The following is a 26,263-nucleotide window of genomic DNA, read 5'->3' as shown; positions in this document are numbered from 1 at the left end:
CTTTTTCCTTTTCCCTGGGTAGATTCTATTTTTTCGCCTAGAAGATTCTCCCCATTTCTTAAGAGCTCTTTATCCAGGTAACTTCAATAGTACATCCTTGAGGTCTTAGCTTAAACTCTGTTGGGGGGAGAAGGGAAAGCAGAAACCCTATCCCTAGGTAAGCATGCTCTCGTTGAACCCTGTACTTGCCACACTACCTACAGACCATACTACACTTTTTTATTTATCAAATTACTTACTTTTGGGGTTTTTTTCCCCCTAGACTCTAAGCTCCGTGAGGGCATGGACTGCATACGGGTCTAGCGTTCCAGAGCCTAGCACGGTGTCTGGGAAATAACTGTCGCTTATTGAGCTCTTACTGCATGTCAAATACTGTGGTTGGCGTTTTAAATGATCTCACTACACCCTGAGGTAAATGCTATTATTCTCTCCATTCTGAAGACGGGGAAATTGAAAGAGAGTGAAGTTTGTCCTAAAAGCCGTTGCCCCACTGGGATTAATTCCCAGGCCTGACTCTTGGCCACTACACTCACTATATAGTGATCAATAAATACCATACGAACGACAACCAGCCGCGGCTTGAGGGTCACTTGGCGGGGACGTTGCGCTGGAGACATAGCACTGGAAAGGTGATCGGAGGAGAAGCCCTTTAAACCCGCTCACAAGTTAGATACTCGCAAGCCCCGCCCACTACGGCCTGCCCACCAGCCCGGAAGGGACCGGCTGGGGCGGGACGAGCTTCCGGGGGCGGGGCGGGGCCAGCCCTGGTTGGCCGGCTTCGGGCGGAAGTCGGGAGGGTCGGTGGTCCGAAGACGCTGGCTTGTGACAGGGCGGGGTAGAAGGAAGGCCTACATAAAGGTTGCCTCTCCATCCCTTCGCTCCCGGGGACCCTCGGAAAAAACCCAACACCCCGGCCCCGCGGCTAGCCCCTTCCCCCAGGCTCTCTCCGCTCGATTTCGCCACCGTTATGTGGGAAGCGAATCCGGTGAGTAGCCGGGCGGGACGGGGCGGACCCAGTGGGCGGGGTTGAGGAGAGAGGGGCGGGAGGGGGTTCCTAGGAACTGCTCCCCCTCACCCGCTTCGGGCTGGGTGTTGAGTTCCGGGGCCCCGAAGATCCTGGCCCTTGGGGCTTCTATAGTTTCTGGCTTTTGAGCGGTGGAGATGGCTCCGTGGGTTCTCCAACGCATTATTACTTTCTGTTAGAGTTATTTATTTGACTTGCTGTGGTTTCTCCGCCTCCCCTTCCCCCCACCGTCTTTTTAAACTTTGTGTTTTGCTTCCTAATCGGAGTTCCGGGGCTTCGGACCTGTTCCTCTGCCTTTGCCTCAGGTGTACCTGCCAGTCCCATCCATCTAAAGCGAGGGGATTCGACCCCCGTGTCTTGAATGGGCCTAAGAGGAACCATCAGTGCTCCTTTTTCCCTTCTTGGTGGACAGTCATTTCAAACTTGGGGGGACCGAGTGTATGTTCTAAGCGTCTAGATGGTGAAGTTCTTAGATTTTTTTTTTCCAGTGGACAGAACTGATGACCTGGAACTTTTCAACTGCAAGTCTTGTCTCCCTCCTTCTTGTCTGACTCCAGTATTTGCTTTCTGTCTGCATGTATTTTGGTCTGCTTTGCTTTTATACATTTCTTTAATGTGCAGCTCTCAAAGAGTGGAATCCGTTTGCCCAGAGTATTCCATTCATCTCTTGTTAGAGTTGAAATCGCCTAGTAACATGGCAAATGTACACCTTAGGAGTTGACTCGGGAAATGGCAGAATCCCGTTTCAGCAAATTGTTGGACTGAATGTGTGAAATTACCCCGTGTGCCGAGATAACTGCCCAAATTTACTTACAACCCCGTTTTCATACTTGCAATACTCTTTTGCTGTAATCAACACTTTTTTTTTTTTTCCATTTCTGGAATATATTTCCAGATGAGTTGGAGTGTTTATCAGTTAATTCTGTTATGTTTTTAAGTTTTTATCCGGTAGAAACTAGTCTGTTGGTCTGCATTTGTTGGTTGCACATTGTGGTTGCATCCCAGTCCTTCATGTTACTGGTCGTCATCTAAGATCTTTTTTTTTTTTTTTTTTTTTTGGTTCATACATATAACCCTGCAATATCAGCCCACATCACAGGAAAGTAATTGCTGGGATTTGATTTTAGCAAAAATAATTTAGAATTATGAGAATGTGCTCTCTGCGTTTATATTCAGTTTCACGATCTGTCATCAACAGTTTTCATTTTCTGCCATTATACATATGTGTGTATGTGTATGTGTGCATCTGGCGTCTGTGTCTTCAGTTTTTATTAGCAGTCCTTTTCGTCTTGGTTTCTCCATAACAAACTTTTTAGTCACCTAAGTATGTCTTGCTCAAAGTCACGTTTCAAATTCTTCATTATATTGTAAGCTCCCTCTGGGCAGGGATTTTTGTCTGTTTTGTTTATTTCGGTATCTTCAGGCCAGAGAACAGAGCCTGGCACTTAGTAGGCACTCAGTAAATATCTGTTGAATTAGCAAAGGTGACTGGATTTAGTACTCGAGGGAGTCCTTTGCTCCTACTGTTCATTCTCCTTCCTCCATCACATATACATTAGCAATTGCTATTGGATCATTTGTATGTTTGTAAGGATTATAAAGACATTAGTGAATGTCTTATAAATTTGTTTTGTTATATAGCATTATCTCATTTCTTTGTAAGGAATGCTGTTTCTTCTGACATCACCCTAACGATTTTGCTTGATTTCACCAGAGCATACTGACCTTTGTTAATAGTGGCGAACCTTCCACATATAATCCCACGTTCTTCTTTCAGCCCCTATCGTGCTACCCTAGTATGTCTTAATGCTACTGTGTTTTCTTACTGATACTGGTTTCCTTCCTATGAACATATGAATTCTGTCAATAAGGACAGTTTAGTTTTTAAAAATACAATGTTCTGTATGTGTGTTTCTCTAGTAATTTGTTAGTTTATAGTAATAGAAGCAGCATCTGGACAGTTTGTCCAGCTGTGCTCATGGGATGAAAATTAATTTTAATGTTACCCTAAGCCAAACACATTGGAAATTTAAAAAAATAACAAAAACTACAATGTATCCTAAAGATAAATGCAGATGACTTTTGCATTACCCATCAATTGAAATTACTATTTGCCATTTCTTACCGTTGAATGAGATCATAAATTCTACTTTGTGAAGCAAGGCCACTGTGAACTGCTCTAATTGAGGTCTTCTGCCTAGTTTCTCCCTGTATATCTTTGATAGCATCTATGGCCTTAATGTACCACCTGTGAGCTGCGGACATACCTCCTATTGCAAATATACCTTCTGTATGATACTGTATTCTACTCACAAGTGGCTTTGAGAAAATGTTACACTGATGGCCATGGTAATACTCAGAAGCAGCTGCCCCTCCCAAGTGAAAAGTCCCCATGACATGGTTTGAGTGTGGAAAATCAGCACTGAGCTTGCAACATTTCCTTGGGGGAGAAACCTAAAACAGAATAACCAAGGAGTTATAAGCTTTGTCTCAGTACAAAATTTTATTTTATCTTTCAAGACAGTCATGAGGTCAGTGATATCTACTCAAGCCTTTCACTGACTAGGCACCTTGAGGTAAGCATAATGTCCCTGCCAAGGCAGATCTGATTGACAGAAGTAGCAGGTTCACTCAGTTCTGGTATGAGCTCTTGGCAGTTCGCTATCCACCTGGGGGAGGTAGCCCTTGACTAATGTCCCCCAGTTTAGAAAAATGGCAAAGTCTGTAGAAAGGAATTGAAGGGGTTGGCATCACTGCTTTGACTCTCTATACCGTGACTTTATCCTGCCTTTCTCTGCCCTCTGTGTCATCGTCTTATTCCTCTTTGCTGCGAGTAAGTAATCACTGTTACATATGAGGGAGTTTCAGTTTCCTTTTCTCGCACTGATGAAGGAAACTGAAAAATGACAAACATCTGTAAGATTACAAACCCATGTGTTACAGTATTAAGACCTTGCTTTCAGTGATAAAGTCTTCCATAATTCCTTCCCACATATGAACTCATATTATTCAAAGAATCTGATGAGTTAGCTAAGGGAGGGGAAAAATGATTTTCTCAGGACCACGCAGGTGAGTATGCAGCAGAATTATATGAGTACCCATGTCCTGTTGCTGGGCGACAGCAGTGATAACGTTGTGTATCGGTGCAGTGCTTTACCTGCTGAGCCATCTTTTTCTCTGTTATTTTACATTCACAGCTGCTTCCAGACTCACTTGGCACTATGATTCTTCTCTCTCCTTTTTCTGTCACGCTTCTTGAAAGAATAGTCTTATACTTTTTGTCATTCTTATTCATACTTCTACTCCTCCAGCCTTACCTCTGCCCCTAACACCTCACTTGCTAGGAGGTCACCAAGGACTTTTGAATCAACACATCGGTAGTGACTTTTATGCCTCCAACCTCTTCTGTCTTTCTGCAACATTAATGCACTAGAGGTGTTTTTTAGGACTCTTTTTTTATTTTCCTGGGTCTCTACTGCTTTGGATTTCTTCTTTTTATGATTTGTCTTTGAATCATAATTTTAACTGCACTTCCTTCTATCCCTGAAATGTTCTACTGTTAACCTTTGTTTTTTCTCAACACATCCTTTTTTTGGTGAGCTCCAGGGCTTCAGATACTACTGTAGTGAATATGCCTGCCAAATGTACCTTTTCAGTCCTGACCCTATTCCTGAGCCAGGTGATGGACACCTCTACTGGTTGTCTCTCTGACAGTTCCAAGTTGGTATGTCAAAACTGGACTGCCAGAGAACCCAATCATTGATTCATTATTTCACCCACTCAACAAATATTTACTAAGTATCTACCACATATAAAACATTCTAGGCACTAGGGAGGGGCATTACAAATACGGATCAAGTCAGAGTCTGCCCCTCAGGGGTCTGGCAACATAGTTTGGGGAGTGGAAGTGATACCAGAGGATATTGGGGGACTAAGAAGGTTCACTAACATAAGTTACATTTGAGCTAGGTGTCGAAGTTATAGAGGTGGTTCTTTGGGAAGGGCAAAGGAGCAAAATGACCACAGACCCCAAAGGTGAAAGAGATTGGCAAGTACAGTTTGGATAAAGGAGTGAAATGGAAAAAGTGCATATCTGATGAGTCAAGTCTCAGGATGGGCATTTTCAGAGAATGAGGATGGAGGGGTTGTGCGTGGTGGTATCTAACATGAGTGTAATCTCTCTTCTGAGTCAGGCAGCGTCCCTCAGGCTTGGGGGAGGATGGAGGTAGGATTCATTTCTGGAAATGAAAGTTCTAGAACGTAGTGTCTATGAAGAGGTGTTCCTAGATCCACATATAGTCATGGGTTCATATACTGATACCTGTGTCTTGGCATTCTTTCTACTTGTGCCAGTAGTGGATTGAGTTAAGCTTGTGAGTAGTGTGATGTGCCAGGGTTTGGTGGCTGAGGCGGCACTCCACAAAGCGTGCCCACACTGAAGTTATCTGATACCTGTGTGAGGTAGGAATTAATAAATGATTAGTCTCCCTTTTTCAAGGATGATACTAGGTCTCAAAGTTTGGTGACCTTTCAGAATAAGGACAGAGCCGGGTTTTAAATCTAGGACTTTCTGGCTCCAGAACACATACTCTTTCCAGTCTGCCTTAACATACAAGACTTAAAAGTGGGTAGAGAAGGACCTGTGAGGAAAGATACAGGGAGTCAGAGAAAAAGAAGAATTCTTGAGCTGCAGAAAATCACACCCTTTGTGCGACACCCAACTCCCATGATTTTAGAACTTTTTTCTAGTGGTGCAGCACATGAACAGCAGTAGGGAAATGCTGTGGCCTCCCCAGGATGGGTACAGCAGATGCAGCACAAGGCCGAGGGAGTGAGTCTAATGGTTTCTGGAGTATCAGAGTTTGTGATACAGGCTGGAGGCAGACTTTTGTAACAGGTTTGAAGGATGGAGTGAAGTGAAATGCTGAGTATGACCCACCTGGTCTGAAATACGCAAAATGTTGAGGTCTGTGGCTTATACAACTCACCCTCTAAGAGTCGGATCTGCTTTTGAAATAGTATCTGATGGCACTCATCTATATATTGAGCACCTACGATAAGCCAATCAGTTCTAAGCCTCAGCGTTTACAATGGTGAATGAAACAGACCAGGTCCCAGCCCTTAGGAGCTTGCAGTCTAGTGCAGGGAGGCAGACATTAAGCCAATAATTATACAAATAACATTTAACTGCAATTGCAGCAAAAGCTCTAAAAGAAAACAAGAACAATGACAATGTATAATAGGGGGAATTAATATTAGACTGGGACATAGGTTAAGTCTACTCTCTGAAAGCCACTTTTACAGCGATTTGAAGGACTGAGCAAGAGTTAGCCAGGTAAAGTTGGATGGGGGGCAAGGAGGGCTATTTAGACAGCAGAAACAGTGTGGGCAGAGATCCTGAGGCAGAAAGGAGCTTGGTGTTTGAGGCAGAGAGAAGCTGTGTGTGGCTGGAACCCAGTGAACCAGGACATGAGGCGAGGAGGTAGGCAGGAACTGGCCAAGCACGGCTCTGTGGCACATGTTTAGGATTTTGAACATCATCCTTAGAGGAGTGGGAAGCCATTAGAGGATTTTATATAGGAAGGGGAAGGAACATATCTGTGTTTTTAAAAAGATCATTCTGGCTGCTGTATGGAAAATGAGTTATGTATTAGGAAGTGCGAAATAATGGCCTCCCAAAGATACCCACATCCTAATTCCCGGACACTGTGAATATGTTAGGTTACATAGCAAAGGGGAATTAAGATCCTAATCAGCTAACTTTGTGATTGGGAGATTGATTACTTTGGATTATCCAGGTGGCCCAGTGTAATCACAAGCATCCTTAAAAGCGGAAGAAGGAGACAAAAGTGAGTCAGAGAAAGGTGTTGTTGTGGAAGAATAGTCGACATTGCTGGCTTTGGAAGATTAAGTAAGGGGGCTACAAGGCCAGAAATGTGGGTAACTTTTAAAAGCTGGAAAGGCCAACAAAACAGATTCCCCGTTACAGCCTCCAGAAGGGAATCAAGCCCATGGTGATTTTAGCCTAGTGAGTTCCATGTCAGACTTCAACAGAGGTGTAAGATAATAAATTTGTGTTGCTTTAAGCCACTAAGTTTGTGGTAATTTGTTCCAGCAGCAATTGAAAACTAATATCGAGGGCCATCGGAAAGGCCATTGTAAGACCACTTAGGGAGCTATAGTGTAGTCCATGGTGAGGATGAAGGTGATCTGGACTAAATTGGTGATAGCAGGGAGAGAGACACATAGGTGGATCCATCCAGGCTGCACTTTGGATGAAGAGTGCTAGGTTTCTGGCACAGGCAGCTGGAGGAATGAAATATTTTCACTAAGATGGGGAGATCGGGAAAGGGGAAGATACGGCCGAGACCAAGAGTTTGGCTTTGGGCCTGTTATAGGTTTAATGTGCCTATGAAGCATTCAAGCAATAAAGCCAAAGAGGCAATTGGTAGGTGGGTCTGGAGAGTGGGTTAGAAGTGGCAGTTTTGGTCTTAGTCTTTTAAAGTCTTTGGCTTTTAAAATCATGACAGTAAACGAGACCCCTAGGACAGTGTTTCTCAAACTTTTAGTACCGTTGCAGATCACCAATCTTAAACAAGAAAGTAGTATTTAAAAAATTAATGTTTTTATTATAGAAAAAAGATAGTTTTGCAGCCTCTTACAAAGTATGTATCTAACTTGTTATTTATTTATTTTTACTTTATTTTATTTTATTATGTTGGGTCACCATACAGTACATCATTAGTTTTTGATCTAACTTGTTGAAAGATAGCTTGAGATGTAGGTTAGATCCAGACACTGATTTTTTTTTTTAAAGATTATATATTTATTTATTTGACAGAAAGAGAGCAAGCACAACCAGGGGGAGCAGCAGGCAGAGGGTGAGGGAGAAGCAGGCTCCCCGCTGAGCAAGGAGCCCGATGCGGGGCTTGATCCCAGAACCCCGGGATCATGACCTGAGCTGAAGGCAGACGCTTAACTGACTGAGCCACCCAGGCATCCCTGACTTTTTTTTTTTTTTTTTTTTTTACCCTGTATTTCTACTAAATTAGGAAATTCCATGTTATAATTATAGATTGTCAGGATTTGCAACTGGTGTTTGCTGGCTCTGTCAGATGTTTTAGAATGCCAAGATCAAACACATATTGAGAAAGTATGAGAAGATTTCTCCCTGAAGACTATTCCTAGTGTCCAATCAGTTGCCAAATTGACACACTTAAAAGATTAAGTAACTGTAGGAGCAAATGTTTTAACCAGCCCGAACATTTGGAAGATAGGAGCAAATGTATTCTTAGTCATTCTTTGATTACTTCAGTCTCTGGAAAGTATCTGTTCGAGTTATGTTGTAACATTTGGATGTGTTCTTTATATATCCACAATAATAAAATCAGTCTCACTCTCTGATGAGTGAAGAAAGCCATCAGATTCTGGGAAGGAATCACACCCTAGCAATCGAACCATTTGTAGCATAGTTTCGTGACTGAAAAATCTGGTACCTTGTTCTCCTCATTAAAAATTGGGAATTTTGGCCTTGAAATAGTAGGTTTAGGTTATTTCAGATGCTGAGTGTATTTTAGCTTTATACTGAAGCAGGCCTCTGGGAATCAAGAATGGCTATTAGTGTTATCAGCATCATAAAGAAATATTTTTATCTCATCTGTCCTTTTGGAAACTCTTGTCAGCACTTTTTTCCTTGATACCCTTTAAACTCAAGTAGAAGGGTGATTTTGCAAACACTGCCATTTCCACACATTCGAGAGCACATACTGAGTTGTCAAGATTTGCTGATACTTAATTTTCATTGTTTTCTTCAACATTCAATTACAATCAGGAGGCATATTGTTTACTTCTTTCTAATTGTTCCATGTGTTTAAAACGCCTTTTAGTGATGCAGCAATACCTTTTCTTGCTGTTTGTATAGCTCGTGGTCTGTCAGTTTTGAGTGGGTTGCACCTTTTCCAGCCCATGTCACAGCTCACAGAAGCATCATCGTCTAAATGAAAACTGTCTTTGTGCTGTGAGTTTTCACTGATAAGCAGAACAAAAAGTTGTTGAGTACTTCTGCCTCATTACAGAGTATATATGCTGTAAGAACTGATTTATGTTTTCTCTACAAGTAGTTTGTTCAGTTTTAAAACAAAGTATATGCTGAAACACTCATGTGATAATAATTGCTCTCTCATAACATGTACCATTGATACTCTGTGACTTCCAATAGAGTCATTTAATAAAGAAATTTTGTCAGTAGCTTGTTTCTTTTCACAGTTTGGTTGGGCATTAAATTTGGACTGACAGTTTCTCAACGATATCAAGACCTTTACCTGTTTTAGCTGAGGAATGCCTCTTTATTCTTGGTCTCTTCTCTACCTTATCAACAAAGTAAATTGATTTGAGGCTTTGTTTTAAAATGATGTGAAAGTTTACTTGGTTTTACACCATCATATTTGCTGAACACTAGCTGATATGAACTGATCAGCATAGACTGAACATAATGACATAGTTGGTAACTTTAAAGAAATTAAATTTTCATGAAAATCATTATTACTCTTATATTTCAACTTTACAAAATATATATGAACAAATTTCTTTAATTTCTTCTCTGAAAATGCCTGTGAACTACTTCATAATTCTAGAGGACCATGTTTCGAAGATGCTGAGAAAGACAAGAAAAGGGGCTAGGACTGAGCCCACAGAGCCTAAAAGTTACAGGCTGCATAGAAATTAAGGTACAAAGGAGATCAAGAACTTGTGGCCAAAAATTCAAGACAATCTAGAGAGTATGATTTCATGGGAATCAAGAAAAGGGTAAACTGTGGAATGTTACTGAGTGGTCAAGTAAGATGAGAACTGATAAAAGAGCATAGGATTTAGCAACATTGAAGCTCATTGGAAGTCCTAGCAAGTGCTGTTTCTTGTTTGTTTGCTTGTTTGTGATGGTGGTGGAAGATACTGGGCCAGAAGCTAGAAAAACTAAATTAGAGTGGGTTTCAGAGTGAATGGAAAGTGAGGCAATGAAAATGGTGTGTGTAGACAAAGAATTATAGTTAATCCACCAAAGGAGATAAAATGGAATCCTAAAAGTACTCAATCTAAAAGGAGATTGAAAAAGATGAAAAGGGGAACAAAGAACAGATGGAACAAAAGCAAATAACAAGATGATAAACTTAAACCTAACTATATCAATAATCATACCAAAGTAAATGCTGCATACATGTCAATTGGAACACAGATTGTCAGATTAGAGTAAAAAGTAAGACCTGACTCTAAGTTGTCTACAAGAAACACACTTCGAATATAAAGACACAGACAGGATAAAACTAAATGGAAGGAGAGCTATGGTGCTGACACCAGTCAAGAGAAAGCTTGAGTGGTATATTAGATTTCAGATTAATGATGTTATCAGGGATAAAGGATGTCATTTCCTATGATAAAGAGTTCAGTTAATCAATAACAATCCTAAACATTTATATACCTGATAATAGAGCTTCAAAATACATGAAGCAAAATTAATGGAACTGTAAAGGGAAATAGACAAATCAATCCCATTCTAGTTGGAGATTTTAATACTCCTCTCTCAGTAATTGCTAGAATAAGTAGGTACACATGAGCAAGGATACAGAGGACTTGAACAACACCATCAACCAACTTGACCTAATTCACATTTATAGACCATTACACTTAACAACAGTTGAATACAGTTTTGTTTTTTTTTTTCAACTACATAGGGAACATTTCACATGATAGACCGTATTCTGGGCTGTAAAACAAGTCTTAGTACATTTAAAAGAATTCAAGTCATGTACAGTATGCTATCTGATCAAAATGGAATTAAATTAGAATTCAGTAAAAGAAAGATCTGTAAAACCTGCAAGCATTTGGTAAGTAAATAACACTTTAACCCATTAATCAAAGAGAGAAAATGTGAAGACAACATATCAAATTTGTGGTATGTTGCTATAACAGTACTTAGAGGGAAAGTTATGGCTACTTTGATGCCTATATTGGAAACAAAACATCACAAATTAGTGACTACAGCTTCCTCCTTAAGAAACTAGAAAAAGAAGAGCAAATTAAACTCAAGCAGGGGCAAGGAAATAAAATTTAGAATGGAAATTACTGAAACGAAAACCAAAAAATTAATGAAAGCAGAAGCTGTTTTTTTGTTTGTTTGTTTTGAGGAACATCAGTAGAATTGATAAACCTCCAGCCAGACAGATCAGGAGAAAAAGAATTCAAATTATTACTGAAAATGAGAGAGGTAACATCACTACAGACATTAAAGGGTAATAAGGGAATGTTATGAACAATTTAATGTCAATCAGTATGGCCACTTAGATGAAATGGGCATATCCTAAGACACAGACTACCAAAGTTCCCTCAAGAAGAAATAACATGAATAATCCCAAATCTGTTAAAGAATTTAAATTTATGGAAAAGGCCTACCCACAAAGAAAACTCCGGGCACAGATGGTTTCCCTGTAAATTCTAACAATATTTAAGGAAGAAACAATACTAATTCTGCACAAGCTTTCAGAAAATTGAAGAGAAGGTTATACTTCACAACTCATTCTATGAAGCCATCATTACCCTGATACCAAAACCAAAGACATTACAAGAAACTATAGATGAATATCCCTAATGAACATAGATACAAACATTTTAAGCAAAATTTTAGCGAATTGAGTCTAACATATAAGAAGGTTAATTCATAATTACCAAATGGTGTTTATCCTAAAAATGCAAGGTTGGTTTAATATTTGAACAGCAACAAAGTAATTCACCATATAAACAAACTAAAATGAAAAACAATATGATCATTTCAATGTATGCAGGAAAGCATTTGACAAAATCTAGTATCCCTGATAAAAACTCTCAGCAACCTAGGAATAGAAGGGAACTTGCTCAACCTGATAAGGGGTATGCAGAAAAGGGCTAACTCAGCAGGCCTAGGGTGCTCAAACCATGTACATTCTCAAGAAAGGCCTGTTTCCATGACTGTCCTTTCCCTAGCTCCAGAGAACTGAGCTCTTAGAATAGTTTGTCTAATGAGTGTATTTGCATACCTGAGATCTTGAGCTATGCTATACCAGTTTATCCAGATAGTTTACACTGGCAATGTGATTTATGGTGAACAGCTGCTTTCTCTCTGGAGGTCTGGAATGTCAGCAGCTGAGGTCAGTCACGTAGGGTGCTATATACTTGTATGACTGACTCCTAGTAAAAACCCTGGACACCTAGGCTCAGGTGAGCATCCCGGGTTGGCAACATTTTGCACTGGTCACATATGGTTGCTGGGAGAATTAAGTGTGTCCTATGTGACTCCACTGGGAGGGAACACTTGGAAGCTTATGCGTGGTTTCCTCTGGATGTCACTCCATGCGCTTTTCCCCTTTGCTTATTTCACTGTGTATATTTTTACTATAATAAACTGTAACCGTGAGTAGAACAACTTCCGAGTCCTGTGAGTCCTTCTCCTATGAGACCAAGGGTGATTTTGGAGACCCCTAACATAAGGGGCATCTACAAAATACCTATATCTAATATCAGACTTAAGAGTAAAAGACTGAGGGCGCCTGGGTGGCTCAGTTGGTTAAGCGACTGCCTTCGGCTCAGGTCATGATCCTGGAGTCCCTGGATCGAGTCCCGCATCGGGCTCCCTGCTCGGCAGGGAGTCTGCTTCTCCCTCTGACCCTCCCCCTTCTCATGTGCTCTCTCTCTCATTCTCTCTGTCTCAAATAAATAAATAAAATCTTTAAAAAAAAAAAAAAAAAAAAAAAGAGTAAAAGACTGAATACTTTCTCACTAAGACCAGGAACAAACAAATGATGTCCATTCTTTATTTGACATTGTACTTGAGATGATAATCAGTGCAATAAGGCAAGAAAAAGAAGGCATGAAAAAGAAATAACAGGCATCTATATGCTAAAAGAAAGTGAGGCTATCTATATCTATAAAATGCCTATTTTATAGATATATGCCTAGAAAATCTGATGGAATGTCCAAAAATCTAGAACAAATAAGGGTTTAGTAAGGTTGCTGAATACAGGATCCATGTACAAAAAATAATGTATCTCTAAATACAAGCAACATTCAATCAGAAATTGAAATTTACATGCAATTCCACTTACAATTATAAAAGAAATATGGAATACTTAGGCATGAATCTTGCATAAATGATGTACAAGATCTATACACTGAAAACCAGAAAACATTACTGAAAAAAGTTAAGACGTAAATAAGTCAAGAGATATGCCTCATTTGTGGGTTGGAATACTCAATATTGTTGAGATGGCAGTGATCTCCAAATAGATCACTACGCCATCCCAATCAAAATTGAAAGGACCTAGTATAGCCAAGCAATTCTGAAAAAGAACAAATTTGGAGCACTAACACTCCTGATTTAAAGATTCAGTGTGAAACTACAGTCATCAAAACAGTGTAGTATTGGCAGCAAGATAGAGAAAATGATTATTAGAACAGAACAGATTCCAGAAATAGACCCACAAACATATAGATAACTGAATTATTATTTTTTTTTAATAAAAGTAAGGTTTAGTGGAGAAAGGACAGTTATTCACTGTTTGGTCAGAGGCTGTGTTTAAGCCCCTTGTGCCAGTGACACTTCCACCCTGTGTTGATCCACCCATGTGCAGCTTAGGAAATGTTTTCAAGTTTGTCCCATGACCTGCTCTGATCATTCCTGGGTGGATTCAACCTAGTGCTTGTACACAGCCTTCCTGACTCTCATGGTTCATTGTAATTCCAGGAGGGCTTTTCTTGGTTATCCCTGGTTCTCTGTATTAAATTTCTGTATTCTCTACCATTTGGCTTGTATTAGGGCTTTGGGCTTCTTGGTTGTTTTTCCTCAAGATTTCCATTTTTTTTTTTTTCAATAATGTTCTTAGGTATGAGGTTCTCTATTTTCTGTTCCAAATAAAGTCAGTCCCTTCAGAGAGAGATGTGGAGCTCTTTGTCCTTATGGTGTGCTTTTTCCCTTCAGTAGAACCCCTGCGCCACTACACTTGGGGCTGGAGGTGGGAGCTGACTTTTCCCACAGGGATACCTGCACTTTAGATAGAAGGGGTATTGGCAGCGCTGGTCTTCAACTAGGTTGGTAGCAATCAGGACTCAGTATTCTTAACCTACTGGGCCTGGAGTAGAGTTCCACCAAATGAACTGGGACTGGGTGGAGGAGCCAGAAGGTCAGTCTCCTCTGTTGCCTGCTCAGAATAGACCTATACCTCTAGGCTGAAGAAGATGAGAAACACTAGCAGTCTGCCCCTTCCAGGATGAAACTAGCCCAGGACTAGGAGCTGGAGGGAAAGGAAGCTCCTGTCTTCTTTTCTGCACATGACTGAGGTAGATCTTCTGTAACATAGCATTGGTGGAATGGGGGTAATGGACTATATCTTAGTCAAATGCCAGACTCTTGCCTGTTCTGAGATTTAGTAGATTTTCTTGATTAAATGTTTCTCCCATTTGCTGTATGCCCTTAGGACAATTTCTAGAGACTTTATATGTTTTTTGTTTGTTTTTATTCTTTAAAATACTGTTCACCAATTAGAATGTGGTTTTGCTGGGGAGAAGGTCCACTGAGCTCCTTACTCTGTCATTCCACAAGTTCCGCCCTGCTTTCAAGCTTTTAGTAGCAAGCTTTGGATCTTCTTTCTATAGAGACAAGGAAGTTTTCATTACCAAATATGATTTTCTCAAGATTATACGAACGTAATACATTTTGTTAACTACAATAAACTTATCAGAAAGCTTTTAACCAGTCTGGAAGTTGGTTTATTTTTCTCCTATGGACTGGGATTTTGACTTTACACTCATTTTCCACATAGCCTTTCTATTTGATGATCCAGATTAATTGTTCCCAGGCCCCATAAATACTGTCTTTGGAATAGATGGCATTATAGACAGATACCACCAACATACCCCCTGCACTTGAAATTTTACAAAATGCTTTTTCACTTTATACTACCTTTTTTCTTCATAACCTGGTGTGCAGGAAGTATCAGTCCTGCCAATTAAAAACTGAAAATCGGCATGGTGGCTAAACTAATTCATTCAGCTAGCATTTATTAATTGTCTACTCCATGATAGACAACTTGCACACATTCCTTTTATTGCCCATAAAAATGTTCTAATCTAGATCCATTGTATTTTAAAGTTACTAATTTAAACTTGACTTACTCTTTGAACCTAATGACACAGAATAGCCCCTTCCTTTGGAGGGGAAACTTATGGTAGAAAACCTAAGACTTAGTCTTATGAACTAAGTCTTTGCAAAGAGCCATAGTATCTGGGAAGCAAAGCAACCAAATTAAGCTTTGGCAACAGGAGAGAAGGAGCAACTGTCTGTATGTGAAAATGAGGCCATGGGGGTTGGCAGTTTAATGAAGAAGTGACGCTCAAGAGGCCTTGGGTGTTTCTTTAATCTTCTTTGTACTGCTAACTCTATGATTCTATTTTTTGTTTTGTTTCAAGTTTTTATTTAAATTCTAGTTAGTTAACATATAGTGTAATGTTAGTTTCAGGAGTAAAATGTAGTGATTCATCACTTACATGTAATACCCAGTGCTCATCACAAGTGCCTGCTAATACCCGTTACCCATTTATCACATCCCCCCACCCACCTCCCCTCCAGCAACCCTCAGTTTGGTCTCTATAGTTAAGAGTCTGTTTTATGGTTTGCCTCTCTCTCTTTTTTCCGCCTATGTTCATCTGTTTTGTTTCTTAAATTCCACATCTGAGTGAAATTACATGATATTTGTCTTTCTCTGACTGAATTATTTTGCTTAGTATAGTACACTCTACCTCCATCCGTGTCATTGCAAATGACAAGATTTCATTCTTTTTATGTCTGAATAATATTCCATTGTGCATATTATATATATATAAATATCATGGACATATGCATGATGATATATATATATCATCAGTTGATGGACATTTGGGCTCTTTCTATTGGCTATTGTTGATAATGCTGCTATAAACATTGGGGTGCAGGTGTCTGTCCCTTCAAATCAGTATTTTTGTGTCCTTTGGGTAAATACCTAGTAGTGCAATTGCTGAGTTGTAGGGTGGTTCTATTTTTAACTTTTTGAGGAACCTCCATACTGTTCTCCAGAGTGGCTGCACCCATTTGCATTCCCACTAACAGTGTGAGGGGTTTCCCCTTTCTTCGCATCCTCACCAACATCTAAGTTTCCTGTGTTGTTAATTTTAGCCATTCCGACAGGTGTGAGGTAGTGTCTTATCGTGGTTTTGATTTGTATTTCCCTGCTGATGAGTCATGTTGGGCATCTTTTCATGTGCTATTAGCCATCTGTATGTCTTTGGAAAAACGTCTATTCATGTTTTCTGCCATTTTTTTTTAAGGTTTTATTTATTTATTTGACAGAGAGAGAGACAGCAAGAGAGGGAACACAAGCAGGGGGAGTGGGAGAGGGAGAAGCAGGCTTCCCGCGGAGCAGGGAGCCCGATGCAGGGTTTGATCCCAGGACCCTGGGATCATGACCCGAGCCGAAGGCAGATGCTTAATGACTGAGCCACCCAGGCGCCCCTCTTCTGCCATTTCTTAACTGGATTATTTGTTTTTTTTGGGTGTTGAGTTTGATAAATTCTTTATAGATTTTTGGATACTAAGCCTTTATGAGATATGTCATCTGCAAATATCTTCTCCCATTCCATAGGTTGCCTTTTAGTTTTGTTGATTATATCCTTTGCTGTGCAGAAGATGTTTATCTTGATGAAGTCCCAATAGTTCATTTTTGCTTTTGTTTCCCTTGCCTCTGAGGACATGTCTAGTTGAATTTATTTTTGTGTATGGTTTAAGAAAGTGGTCCACTTTCATTCTTCTGAATGTGGCTGTCCAGTTTTCCCAACAGTCATTTGTTGAAGAGACTGTCTTTTTTCATTGGATATTCTTTCTTGCTTTGTCAAAGATTAGTTGACCATAGAGTTGAGGGTCCATTTCTGGGTTTTCTGTTCTGTTCCATTGATCTACGTGTCGGTTTTTGTGCCAGTACCATAACTGTCTTGATGACTAGTTTTGTAATATAACTTGAAGTCCAGAATTGTGATGCCTCCAGTTTTGCTTTTCTTTGTCAAGATAGCTATGGCTATTCAGGGTCTTTGTGGTTCCATACAAATTTTAGAATTGTTTGTTCTAGCCCTATGAGAACAGCTGGTGGTACTTTTTTTTATGATAATATTACACATTGATTTTATTTGGTATTATTTCTTTTTTTTAAATTTTATTTTATTATGTTATGTTAGTCACCATGCAATACATCATTAGTTTTTGATGTGGTGATCCACAATTCATTGTTTTCGTATAACACCCAGTGCTCCATGCAGTACGTGCCCTCCTTAATACCCAGCACCGGGCTAACCCATCCCCCCACCCCCTCTCCTCTAAAACCCTCAGTTTGTTTCTCAGAGTCCATAGTTTCTCATGGTTCATCTCTCCCTCCAATTTCCCCCCCTTCATTTTCCCCTTCCTTCTCCTAATGACCTCCATGCTATTCCTTATGTTCCACAAGTAAGTGAAACCATATGATAATTGACTTTCTCTGCTTGACTTATTTTACTTAGCATAATCTCCTCCAGTCCCATCCATGTTGATGCAAAAGTTGGGTATTCATCCTTTCTGATGGCTGAGTAATATTCCATTGTATATATGGACCACATCTTCTTTATCCATTCATCTGTTGAAGGGCATCTTGGCTCTTTCCACAGTTTGGCTATTGCGGACATTGCTGCTATGAACATTGGGGTGCATATGGCCCTTCTTTTCACTACATCTGTGTCTTTGGGGTAAATACCCAGGAGTGCAATTGCTGGGTCATAGGGTAGCTGTATTTTTCATTTTTTGAGGAACCTCCACACTGTTTTCCAAAGTGGCTGTATTTTTGAAAAATTTATGATTCAATTTCTTTGCTGGTTATTGGTCTGTTCAAATTTTCTATTTCTTCCTGTTTCGGTTTTGGTAGTTTGTAAGTTTCTAGGAACTTATTTTATTTATTTATTTTTAAAGATTTTATTTATTTATTTGGGATAGAGCAAGAGTGAAAGAGAGAGAGGGAGAGAGAGAGCACAAGCAGGGGGAGCAGCAGGCAGAGGGAGAAGCAGGCTCTCCACTGAGCAGGGAGCCCGATGTGGGGCTCGATCCCAGGACTCTGGGATTATGACCTGAGCCGAAGGCAGATGCTTAACCGTATAAGCCACTCAGGCGCCCCTCTAGGGATTTATCCATTTCTTCCAGATTGCCCAGTTTGTTGGCATATAGTTTTTCATAATATTTTCTGATTATCGTTTGTATTTCTGTGGTGTTGGTTGTTATCTCTCTTCTCATTCATGATTTTATTTATTTGGGTCCTTTCTCTTTTCCTTTTGATAAGTCCGGCTAGGGGTATATCAATTTTATTGATTCTTTCAAAGAATAGGCTCCTGGTTTCATTGATCTGTTCTACTGTTTTTTTTGTTTGTTTGTTTCTATATCATTTATTTTTGCTCTAATCTTTATTATTTCCCTTCTCCTAGCTTTAAGCTTTATTTGCTGTTCCTCTTCTAGCTCCTTTGGGTATAAGGTTATGTTGTATATTTGAGACTTTTCCTGCTTCTTGAGAAAGTCTGTATTGCTACATACTTCCGTCTTATGACCACTTTTGCCACATCCCAAAGGTTTTGGACTGTTGTGTTCTCATTTTCATTTGTTTCCAGGTATTTTTTAAATTTCTTCTTTAATTTCCTGGTTGACCCATTCATTCTTTAGTAGCATGTTATTTAACCTCCATGTATTTGTGGTCTTTCCAATTTTTTCTTCTGGTTGACTTCAAGTTTCATAGCATTGTGGTCAGAAAATACGCATGGTATGATCTCAATCTTGTAGTACTTGTTGAGGCCTGATTTGTGACCCAGTATGTGATCTATTCTGGAGACTATCCCATGTGCACTTGAAAAGAATCTGTATTCTGCTGCTTTAGGATGAAATGTTCTGAATGTGTTTGTTAAGTCCATCTGGTCAGTTGTTTTCTTATTGATTTTCTGCTTAGATGATCTGTCCATTGCTGTAAGTGCGGTGTTGAAGTCCCCTATTATTATTTTATTATTACTAATGAGTTCCTTTATGTTTGTTATTGTTTTATGTATTGGGGGGCTCCCAAGTTGGGGGCATAAATATTTATAATTGTTAGATTTTCTTGCTGGATAGACCCCTTTGTTATGATATAGTGTCCTTCTTCATCTCTTATTACAGTCTTTGGTTTAAAATCTAGTTTGTCTTATGTAAGTATGGCTACTCCAGCTTTCTTTTGATGACCATTAGCATGATAAATGGTTCTCCATCCCCTCACTTTCAATCTACAGGTGTCTTTAAATCTAAAATGAGTCTCTTGTAGGCAGCATATAGATGGGTCTTGTTTTTTTATCCATTCCAAAACCCTATGTCTTTTTATTGGAGCAGTCCATTTACAATTAGAGTGATTATTGAAAGACATGAATTTAGTATCATTGTGTTACCTGTAAAGTTGTTGTTTCTGGTGATGTTCTCTGTTCCTTTCTAGTCTTTGTTGCTTTTGGTCTTTTTATTCCCCGCTTGAAGAGTCCCCTTTAATATTTCTTACAGGGCTGGTTTAGTGGTCACAGACTCCTTTAGTTTTTGTTTGTCTGAGAAACTCTTTATCTCTCCTTCTATTCTGAATGATAGCCTTGCTGGATAGAGTATTCTTAGCTGCATATTTTTCCTCAGCACGTTGAATATATCATGCCACTCTCTTCTGTCCTGCCAAGTTTCTGTGGAGAGGTCTGCTGCTAACCTTATTTGTTTTCCCTTGTAAGTTAGGGATTTCTTTTCTCTTGCTGCAGGATTTTTTTCCTTATCTCTATATTTTGCAAGTTTTACAGTATGTCTTGGTGTTGGCCTGCTTTTGTTGATTTTGATGGGAGTTCTCTGTGCCTCCTGGATTTGGATGTCCATTTTGTTCCCCAGATTAGGGAAGTTTTCAGCTATAATTTGCTCAGATAAAACTTCTGCCCTTTTCCCTCTCTTCTTCTGGGACTCCTATGATACAAATGTTACTATGCTTTATGGAGTCATTGAGTTCCCTAAGTCTACATTTGTGATCTGATACTTATCTTTCCCTCTTCTTTTCGGCTTCATTATTTTCCATAATTTTATCTTCTATATCATTTACTCATTCCTTTGCTTCTTCCATCCTTGTGGTCATTACATCCAGTTAGTTTCACATCTCAGTTGTAGCATTTTTTTTTTTTTTTTGTAAATTTCGGCCTAACCAGTGTTTAGGTCTTTTTTCTCTGCAGTAAGGACTCCCTGGTATCTTCTATGCTTTTCTCAAGCCCAGCTAGTATCCTTATGATTGTTGTTTTAAATTCTGGATCAGGCATATTACTTATATCTGCTTCAATCAGATCACTGGCCATGACCTTTTCTTGTTCTTTCTTTTGGGATGAATTCCTCCATCTTGGCATTTTGTCTAGGTCTGTCTTCTTCTGTGTGTTAGGAAAGCCCGTTATGTTTCCTGTTCCTGAGAGTAATGGCTTTATGAAGAAGAGGTCATATAGTGTCCAGGACCTGGTGCTTCAGGGAGTGTCTCTGGTGTGTGCTGCGTGCACTCTGCTGCTATGCTTTGGCTGTTCTGTCCTTCAGGCCGGTCGTCTGCAGAGGCTCTCCTCGCCTGCAGTGGGCAGTGTTTGGACCTTGTCCAGAGTGTGGCAAGTTTTAACTAGGTATGCTCTGGTTGGCTTGTTAAAAGAAACCAGATCCTATTTCCAGCAGAGCTGGAGCTTTGCAGCACTCTGTGGTCAGAAGACTTGGTGGCTATGGGGTTTGTGCTGGTCTTTCTGGGGGAGGAGCCTGCTGCTCTGGCTCTCAGGCACACTTGCCCTAGTGAAGCAGCACCCGCAGAGTGCAGGGGAGCAGGGCTTGGTGTAAGCAGTTTAGGTTGACTCTGTTGGCACTGTGCTGCTTACCGAGTTTACTTTATGCTGAGGGATGGGGGAGGGAAATTGTGCCAGCCCTCTCCCGTGCCCCAGGGGAGGGGAATTTGTGCCTGCAGCTGTCTGGGCAGCCCTCCCAGAAGAGCCTACAATCTCCCATCCTGTGTCCCAGGCGTCCTTCAGATCCCTGCCTTCACCCTGTCTGTGTCCGGTCCATCTGCCCACCCGGCAGCACAGTGCACCTGTCTTCTATCTCAGGCAGGCCAGCTGAGTTCTAAAACTCTTAGCTCCCTGGCTAACTCTATGATTATAGACAAAATAATTGCATTTTATCTGCTTCATTTCCCCCCTAACTTTAATTGGAGGATAGTGACTTATCCTGCACATGGGGCTATGGAAGACAAAAAATTCTGTAGAATTTGAAGTGCTTTAGGAATGTTCTGTATGGTGGCACCTTTCTATAGTGCTCACTTCTCCAAAATAAGGATAAAGATGAGTCTGTCCTGGGTCCAACCCAAAGCTACTTATGACAGGAAGTTCTGGAAGGACTTTGGTAAAACACACTTGTAACCTGGCTTAAAGTGTGATCTTAGGGACAGTGTGACGTAGCAAAGCACACATGATACGTGTATACTGTATAAAGGGTATTTTCTACTTCCTATTTCTTGTTTTCATTTCCCTTTTCTAGTAGAGAAAAGATAGAACTCATAAGCCAAATGTTTATCTTAAATATTACCTTTAAACTTATCCTTCCACATTTGGGGAGTTATTTTCAGAAGAAAAAATAAATTTAGGTTTTTCTTGCTTTCTTTCTTTCTCACAGTAAAATGGCCAAACAATGTGAACAGTAATAGGAGGAAGGGCAGGAGTTGTGAATAGTTCACCTGGACAATTGATCTTAAATTTCAAATCATTGCCTTTATTTTCTGATTAAAAGGTATAAGGCAAATAGTGGGTCCTATACCTGAAGCTCTTGACCCTAGAGTGTTCTATTTTTCATTTCTTAGCAGCCAGTCAACTTTAAAACATGAAGGAAAAATCCAGAAAATAATCATAAAGCATTCCTTGGAGAAGTTTCCAAACATGAATAAAAAATAACAAGCCCCCTTCATTGAGCTCAGGTACTGTACTTGGCACTTTACTGCATTATCTTATTCATTACTAACAATGGCCCAATGAGGAAGGAACCTTTAATCTCTATTTTGTGAAGAGGAAACTGCCCTAGACAAGGTAATTAGAAGCTTACGCCAGGTTACACAGCTTCTGGAAACAGGATGGACCATTTTAAGTAATGAAATTTAAAGCAAATATTTTCTAAATTACCCAAGTAGTGCATATTCTTTGTAAAAAAAAAAAAAATCAAAGATGTAGGAAATAAAATTTTTAACAAATCACCAATAACCATATATGTGTGTATGTGTGTATATGATTGGAAAGACACAGAATAAGTGATAGTGTTGGTTAACCCTGGAGAAGGAAAGTGAGAAGATACCAGAAATGGAAGGGACGGTCAAAAACATGTTTAGCTTTATCTAGAATGTTCTGACTTTTTGCACAGGGACTGTTTTCATATATCAGTTGTGCAAATTTAATTTATTTAAAAACCCTCAAGGAATGAGGACACATTCCAGATAAAGTTAATCATCTTTGACTAACCTCATCACCCCTTTTCTGGTGACCCTCTCTTCATCACAATCTCTACTCAAGAATGTTTAAACCTTTTCAAAGATAGTGTGGACATAAGTTACTTGATATAGGGAAGATTGTAGAATCATTGATAATGAAGTATAAGGCAGTATACTATGGCGGTTACACACACAGACCCTGGATCCAGACTGCCTGGGTTTGGATCCTGGCTGCCCTATTGTATGATCTCTCTGTGCTCCAGTTTCCTCCTTTATAAATTTGGGATAATAATACCTATCTTACCGGGTTGTCATGAATCCTAAATGAGTTATTATCTGTACATTACTTAGCACCTGGCACACTGTAGGAGCCAGATAAGGGTTGCTATAGTCATTATTGTTATCCTGACACTTAGAAAAAGCTATGATAAATTGTTGTATGGGCTTTTTCAGACTTTTTATCTGTATGTGTATATATACACATACAGACATGTACATACATATATATTCACATGGGTAAATATAGGTGAATTTTTATGAAAATTGGATCATACTATTTCTATTTATTATAACCTTTTTTTGTACTCAACACTATAGATTATAAACATCTTTCCATGGCATGGAATAATGAATGTTTAAAACAAATCTCAGGTGTATTTGGTCTTAGCTAGTTGTGATAGCATGGATTCTTTTTGACCAAATGTGTGAACATATGATAAGACAGAAATTTCTTGGCACTATATTGAAAATTTGGAGTGCTTATAGATATTGACACAGCTTACTTAAATGGTTGAATGGGCATTGATATGTCTTACCTGAGTGTATAATTATTTGTCTTATCTGTTAAGCAGTGATATTCAGCCTTTGTTAAATGTTTATCTTCAGAGTCAATATGCCAGAGAGAATGGTATTTTTAAAGGGTCACTGTGGGAAGGACACTTGGAATATAGTTCTTTGTAGTAAGAAAAATGATGTAGAAAAAGTACATTGGTTATTAAGAAAAGTATTTCTTCTTCTGCCTCTTTCTGGCTTCTCAGGAGATGTTTCACAAAGCGGAAGAATTCTTACCCAAGAGGACGGATAGTGAAATGGATGAGATGGACACGTCGGACACCCAGTGGGGCTGGTTTTACCTGGCGGAGTGTGGGAAGTGGCACATGTTTCAGGTACTTCCTTTCCAGAACCTACCAGAAGGGCCTCGGGTCCACTTAGCGCCACCTTGCTGCCGCACAGCGTGCCAGTGCAGACCCTGAAGGACATTCAACCTTAAGGACATCAGATAGCTTGACTAAAAGAAAAAAGAGGAATCCTTCTAGTCCTTTTCCTTTTCATTTCCCCAGGTTTTCTCAATCATGTATTTAGAAGAAGCAGTGTGCATTCACTGCGTGTACAGAGGGTGAGTGTGACTGAGTTGTGTAGTGTCAGTACGGCCGAGCAACTCCAAGTTCCGTTTGGTGGACAAGGAGAAGGGGAAGAGAGCAAGCCCATATTAAGCACCTTGTGTCCGCCAGGTATTATGATAGATGCCACAGGTACCATGTTAGATGCCACAGGTATCTTTTCTCCTTTAGCCTCCCAGCAGCTCTGAAGCAGATGCTAATACTCTCACAGGCCAAGAGACTGAAACTCAGAAAAGGTCACAGAATCCATCCAGAGTCACATACAGCTAGGGAATTTGAACCCATACTCAAAAGCTTGTGGTCTTCTTTTACTTCCAAGCCTGCTTAAAGGAGATTTGAGCCAGTGAGGAAGTTGTAATTATTGTAATAATTTGTAAAAATCATAACAATTTGGAAAGAGGGGTTCTAAGCAGTTGCTGGAGTTTCTTTGCTGGAAATCCTGACACCGTTTTGCACACGCTGGCTTAGCTGTGATTCTCCCTGTGTGTGGGAACTAGAACAGGCGATCAGTGAGTTCCCCGTGTCGCTCCATTCTCTGTCTCTTGTGACCACAGAACCGCCTCTGTGGCCAAGCCATTGATGTGAACAGCTGGTAAATGAAACTTTCTGGTTTGTCTTAAAGCCGGATACCAACATTCAGTGTTCAGTTAGCAGTGAAGATATCGAAAAAAGCTTCAAAACAAACCCTTGTGGCTCCATTTCTTTTACTACTTCCAAATTCAGCTACAAGATAGACTTTGCAGGTATGTTTTTTTTTCCCTAATAGTTGTGTGTTTTTAGTATATCGATATGGTAAAATCTACAGTTCTGTAGATGAGAATTAGTTGATGTATTTGTAAACAGTGAAGTAAATCCTTTTTGTCACACACAGAAATCTCTCTATAAAAATTCAAGATTTAAAATCTTGAGCAACATTACCTTTTATAAAGGAGTATTTGTATGCTTATCGATAACTAATGTATATGGAGATTGTCGTATATTTTGAGCTTATGTAACACTTCTAAGGAACACAAAACACTTTTTAGCTGTTTTCTTCATCATCCCTTCAGCCTTTTGAAATAGCTGGGAATCTTTTTATTTTAAGGATCAATCTGAGAGGTTAGTAACACTAGCTGGTGATAGTTTGAAGACCAAAGATCAGCTGAATGACCCATCTCCTAGTGTCTTTGCCGGAAAACTATTTCTTTCATGGACATTGCCTTGTACCACTTTCTGATTTCATTGGCTCTTTCACAGAATAGCCAGCTAATCTGGAAATTGGCCCCACTTTGGATTTCATCTGTGATATATGGGCATGGTTTTAGGTATCCCATGAAAAACCTGTCGGATTCAACTCTTTCAGTTTCAAGCTGTTAGTTTCAGCTGTTTATTGCACAGAGACATACAAGACCTGGATGGGGAGGATATTTTTTTTTTTAAGATTTTATTTTTAAAGTAATCTGTACACCCACCATGGGGCTCGAACTTATAACCCCGAGGTCAAGAGTCATGTGCTCTACTGACTGAACCAGCCAGGCCCCCAGGGAGGCTTTCTTAATAAAGCATATTTTGGCTGCTACATGGTTCAGTCCTCTAGCTGGTGCATCCCAGCTTCTATGAGTAGTATCTTTATGACAGAGTTAGGAGTGTGTTGGGGTGCAGTAGGGTGGTGAAACCTTAGGAAATCCCCTTGAATGAGCTAAGGCCCGGAAATGGTGAAGGGAGGGGGGTTGTCCAGTAAGAGGTTGATGCAACCAAATCTCTAATGATTATTGTTTCCCCCAAAGCTTGTTTTATTAGCAAGAGTTATATTATATTATAATATATTCTTATTACTCCTGACAGCCATCACTTTTTTAATGACATTAGGCAAATAGACTGCCTTTAAGGGACCCCGATTATTTGTCTTTTGGCCTCAGTTTAGACAGAAGGCGTCCACTAGACCTTTTAGACATCTTGTGTACAAGGGCCTATTTGAAGTAATACTGAGACATCATGATATGCGCACACACCAGGCTTCATGACAAGGATGAAGTTTATCAAAGCATTTGGTCGATAATTCAGCAAGCCACATGTTTCTGAAAGAATATTTTAAACTGTATTTTGGGGAGAACTTTCAAACAATGCAGTTTATTTAAAAAATGTCTTTATCAAAGAATAAGAGTCACATATAATGATTCCATTTCACCAGCCCTCTATATAATGATATCAGCATTTTGCGTGTACTATTTGCAACATTAGCCCCAACTATTCGGCCACAAGCCAACTTAGGT

At 39.8% G+C, this 26,263-nt stretch overlaps 1 protein-coding gene across 4 annotated transcripts in view; it reads left to right on the top strand.

The window, feature by feature from the left end:
* The first annotated feature begins 778 nt into the window (after positions 1 to 778).
* PARP11 (poly(ADP-ribose) polymerase family member 11) overlaps positions 779 to 26,263 on the top strand; it is a 42,236-nt gene continuing 16,751 nt past the window's right edge. For 2 of the 4 annotated variants that reach the window (XR_004297731.1, XM_032390843.1), the window contains exons 1-3: positions 779 to 985; positions 23,649 to 23,777; positions 24,634 to 24,754. Coding sequence is in view for 2 of the 4 variants with exons in the window: in XM_032390843.1 (XP_032246734.1) it covers positions 968 to 985; positions 23,649 to 23,777; positions 24,634 to 24,754 (268 nt within the window). In the remaining 2 variants the exon portion in view is untranslated. Of the gene's footprint in view, positions 986 to 21,993; positions 22,108 to 23,648; positions 23,778 to 24,633; positions 24,755 to 26,263 lie in introns of those variants that run through there. The other 2 variants (XM_032390844.1, XM_032390845.1) reach the window with 2 other exon arrangements.

Source organism: Phoca vitulina, unplaced genomic scaffold, assembly GCF_004348235.1.
Source record: "Phoca vitulina isolate PV1807 unplaced genomic scaffold, GSC_HSeal_1.0 scaffold59, whole genome shotgun sequence".
In the NCBI taxonomy this organism is placed as follows: Eukaryota; Metazoa; Chordata; class Mammalia; order Carnivora; family Phocidae; genus Phoca; species Phoca vitulina.
This window is presented reverse-complemented; position numbering and strand designations above follow the sequence as displayed.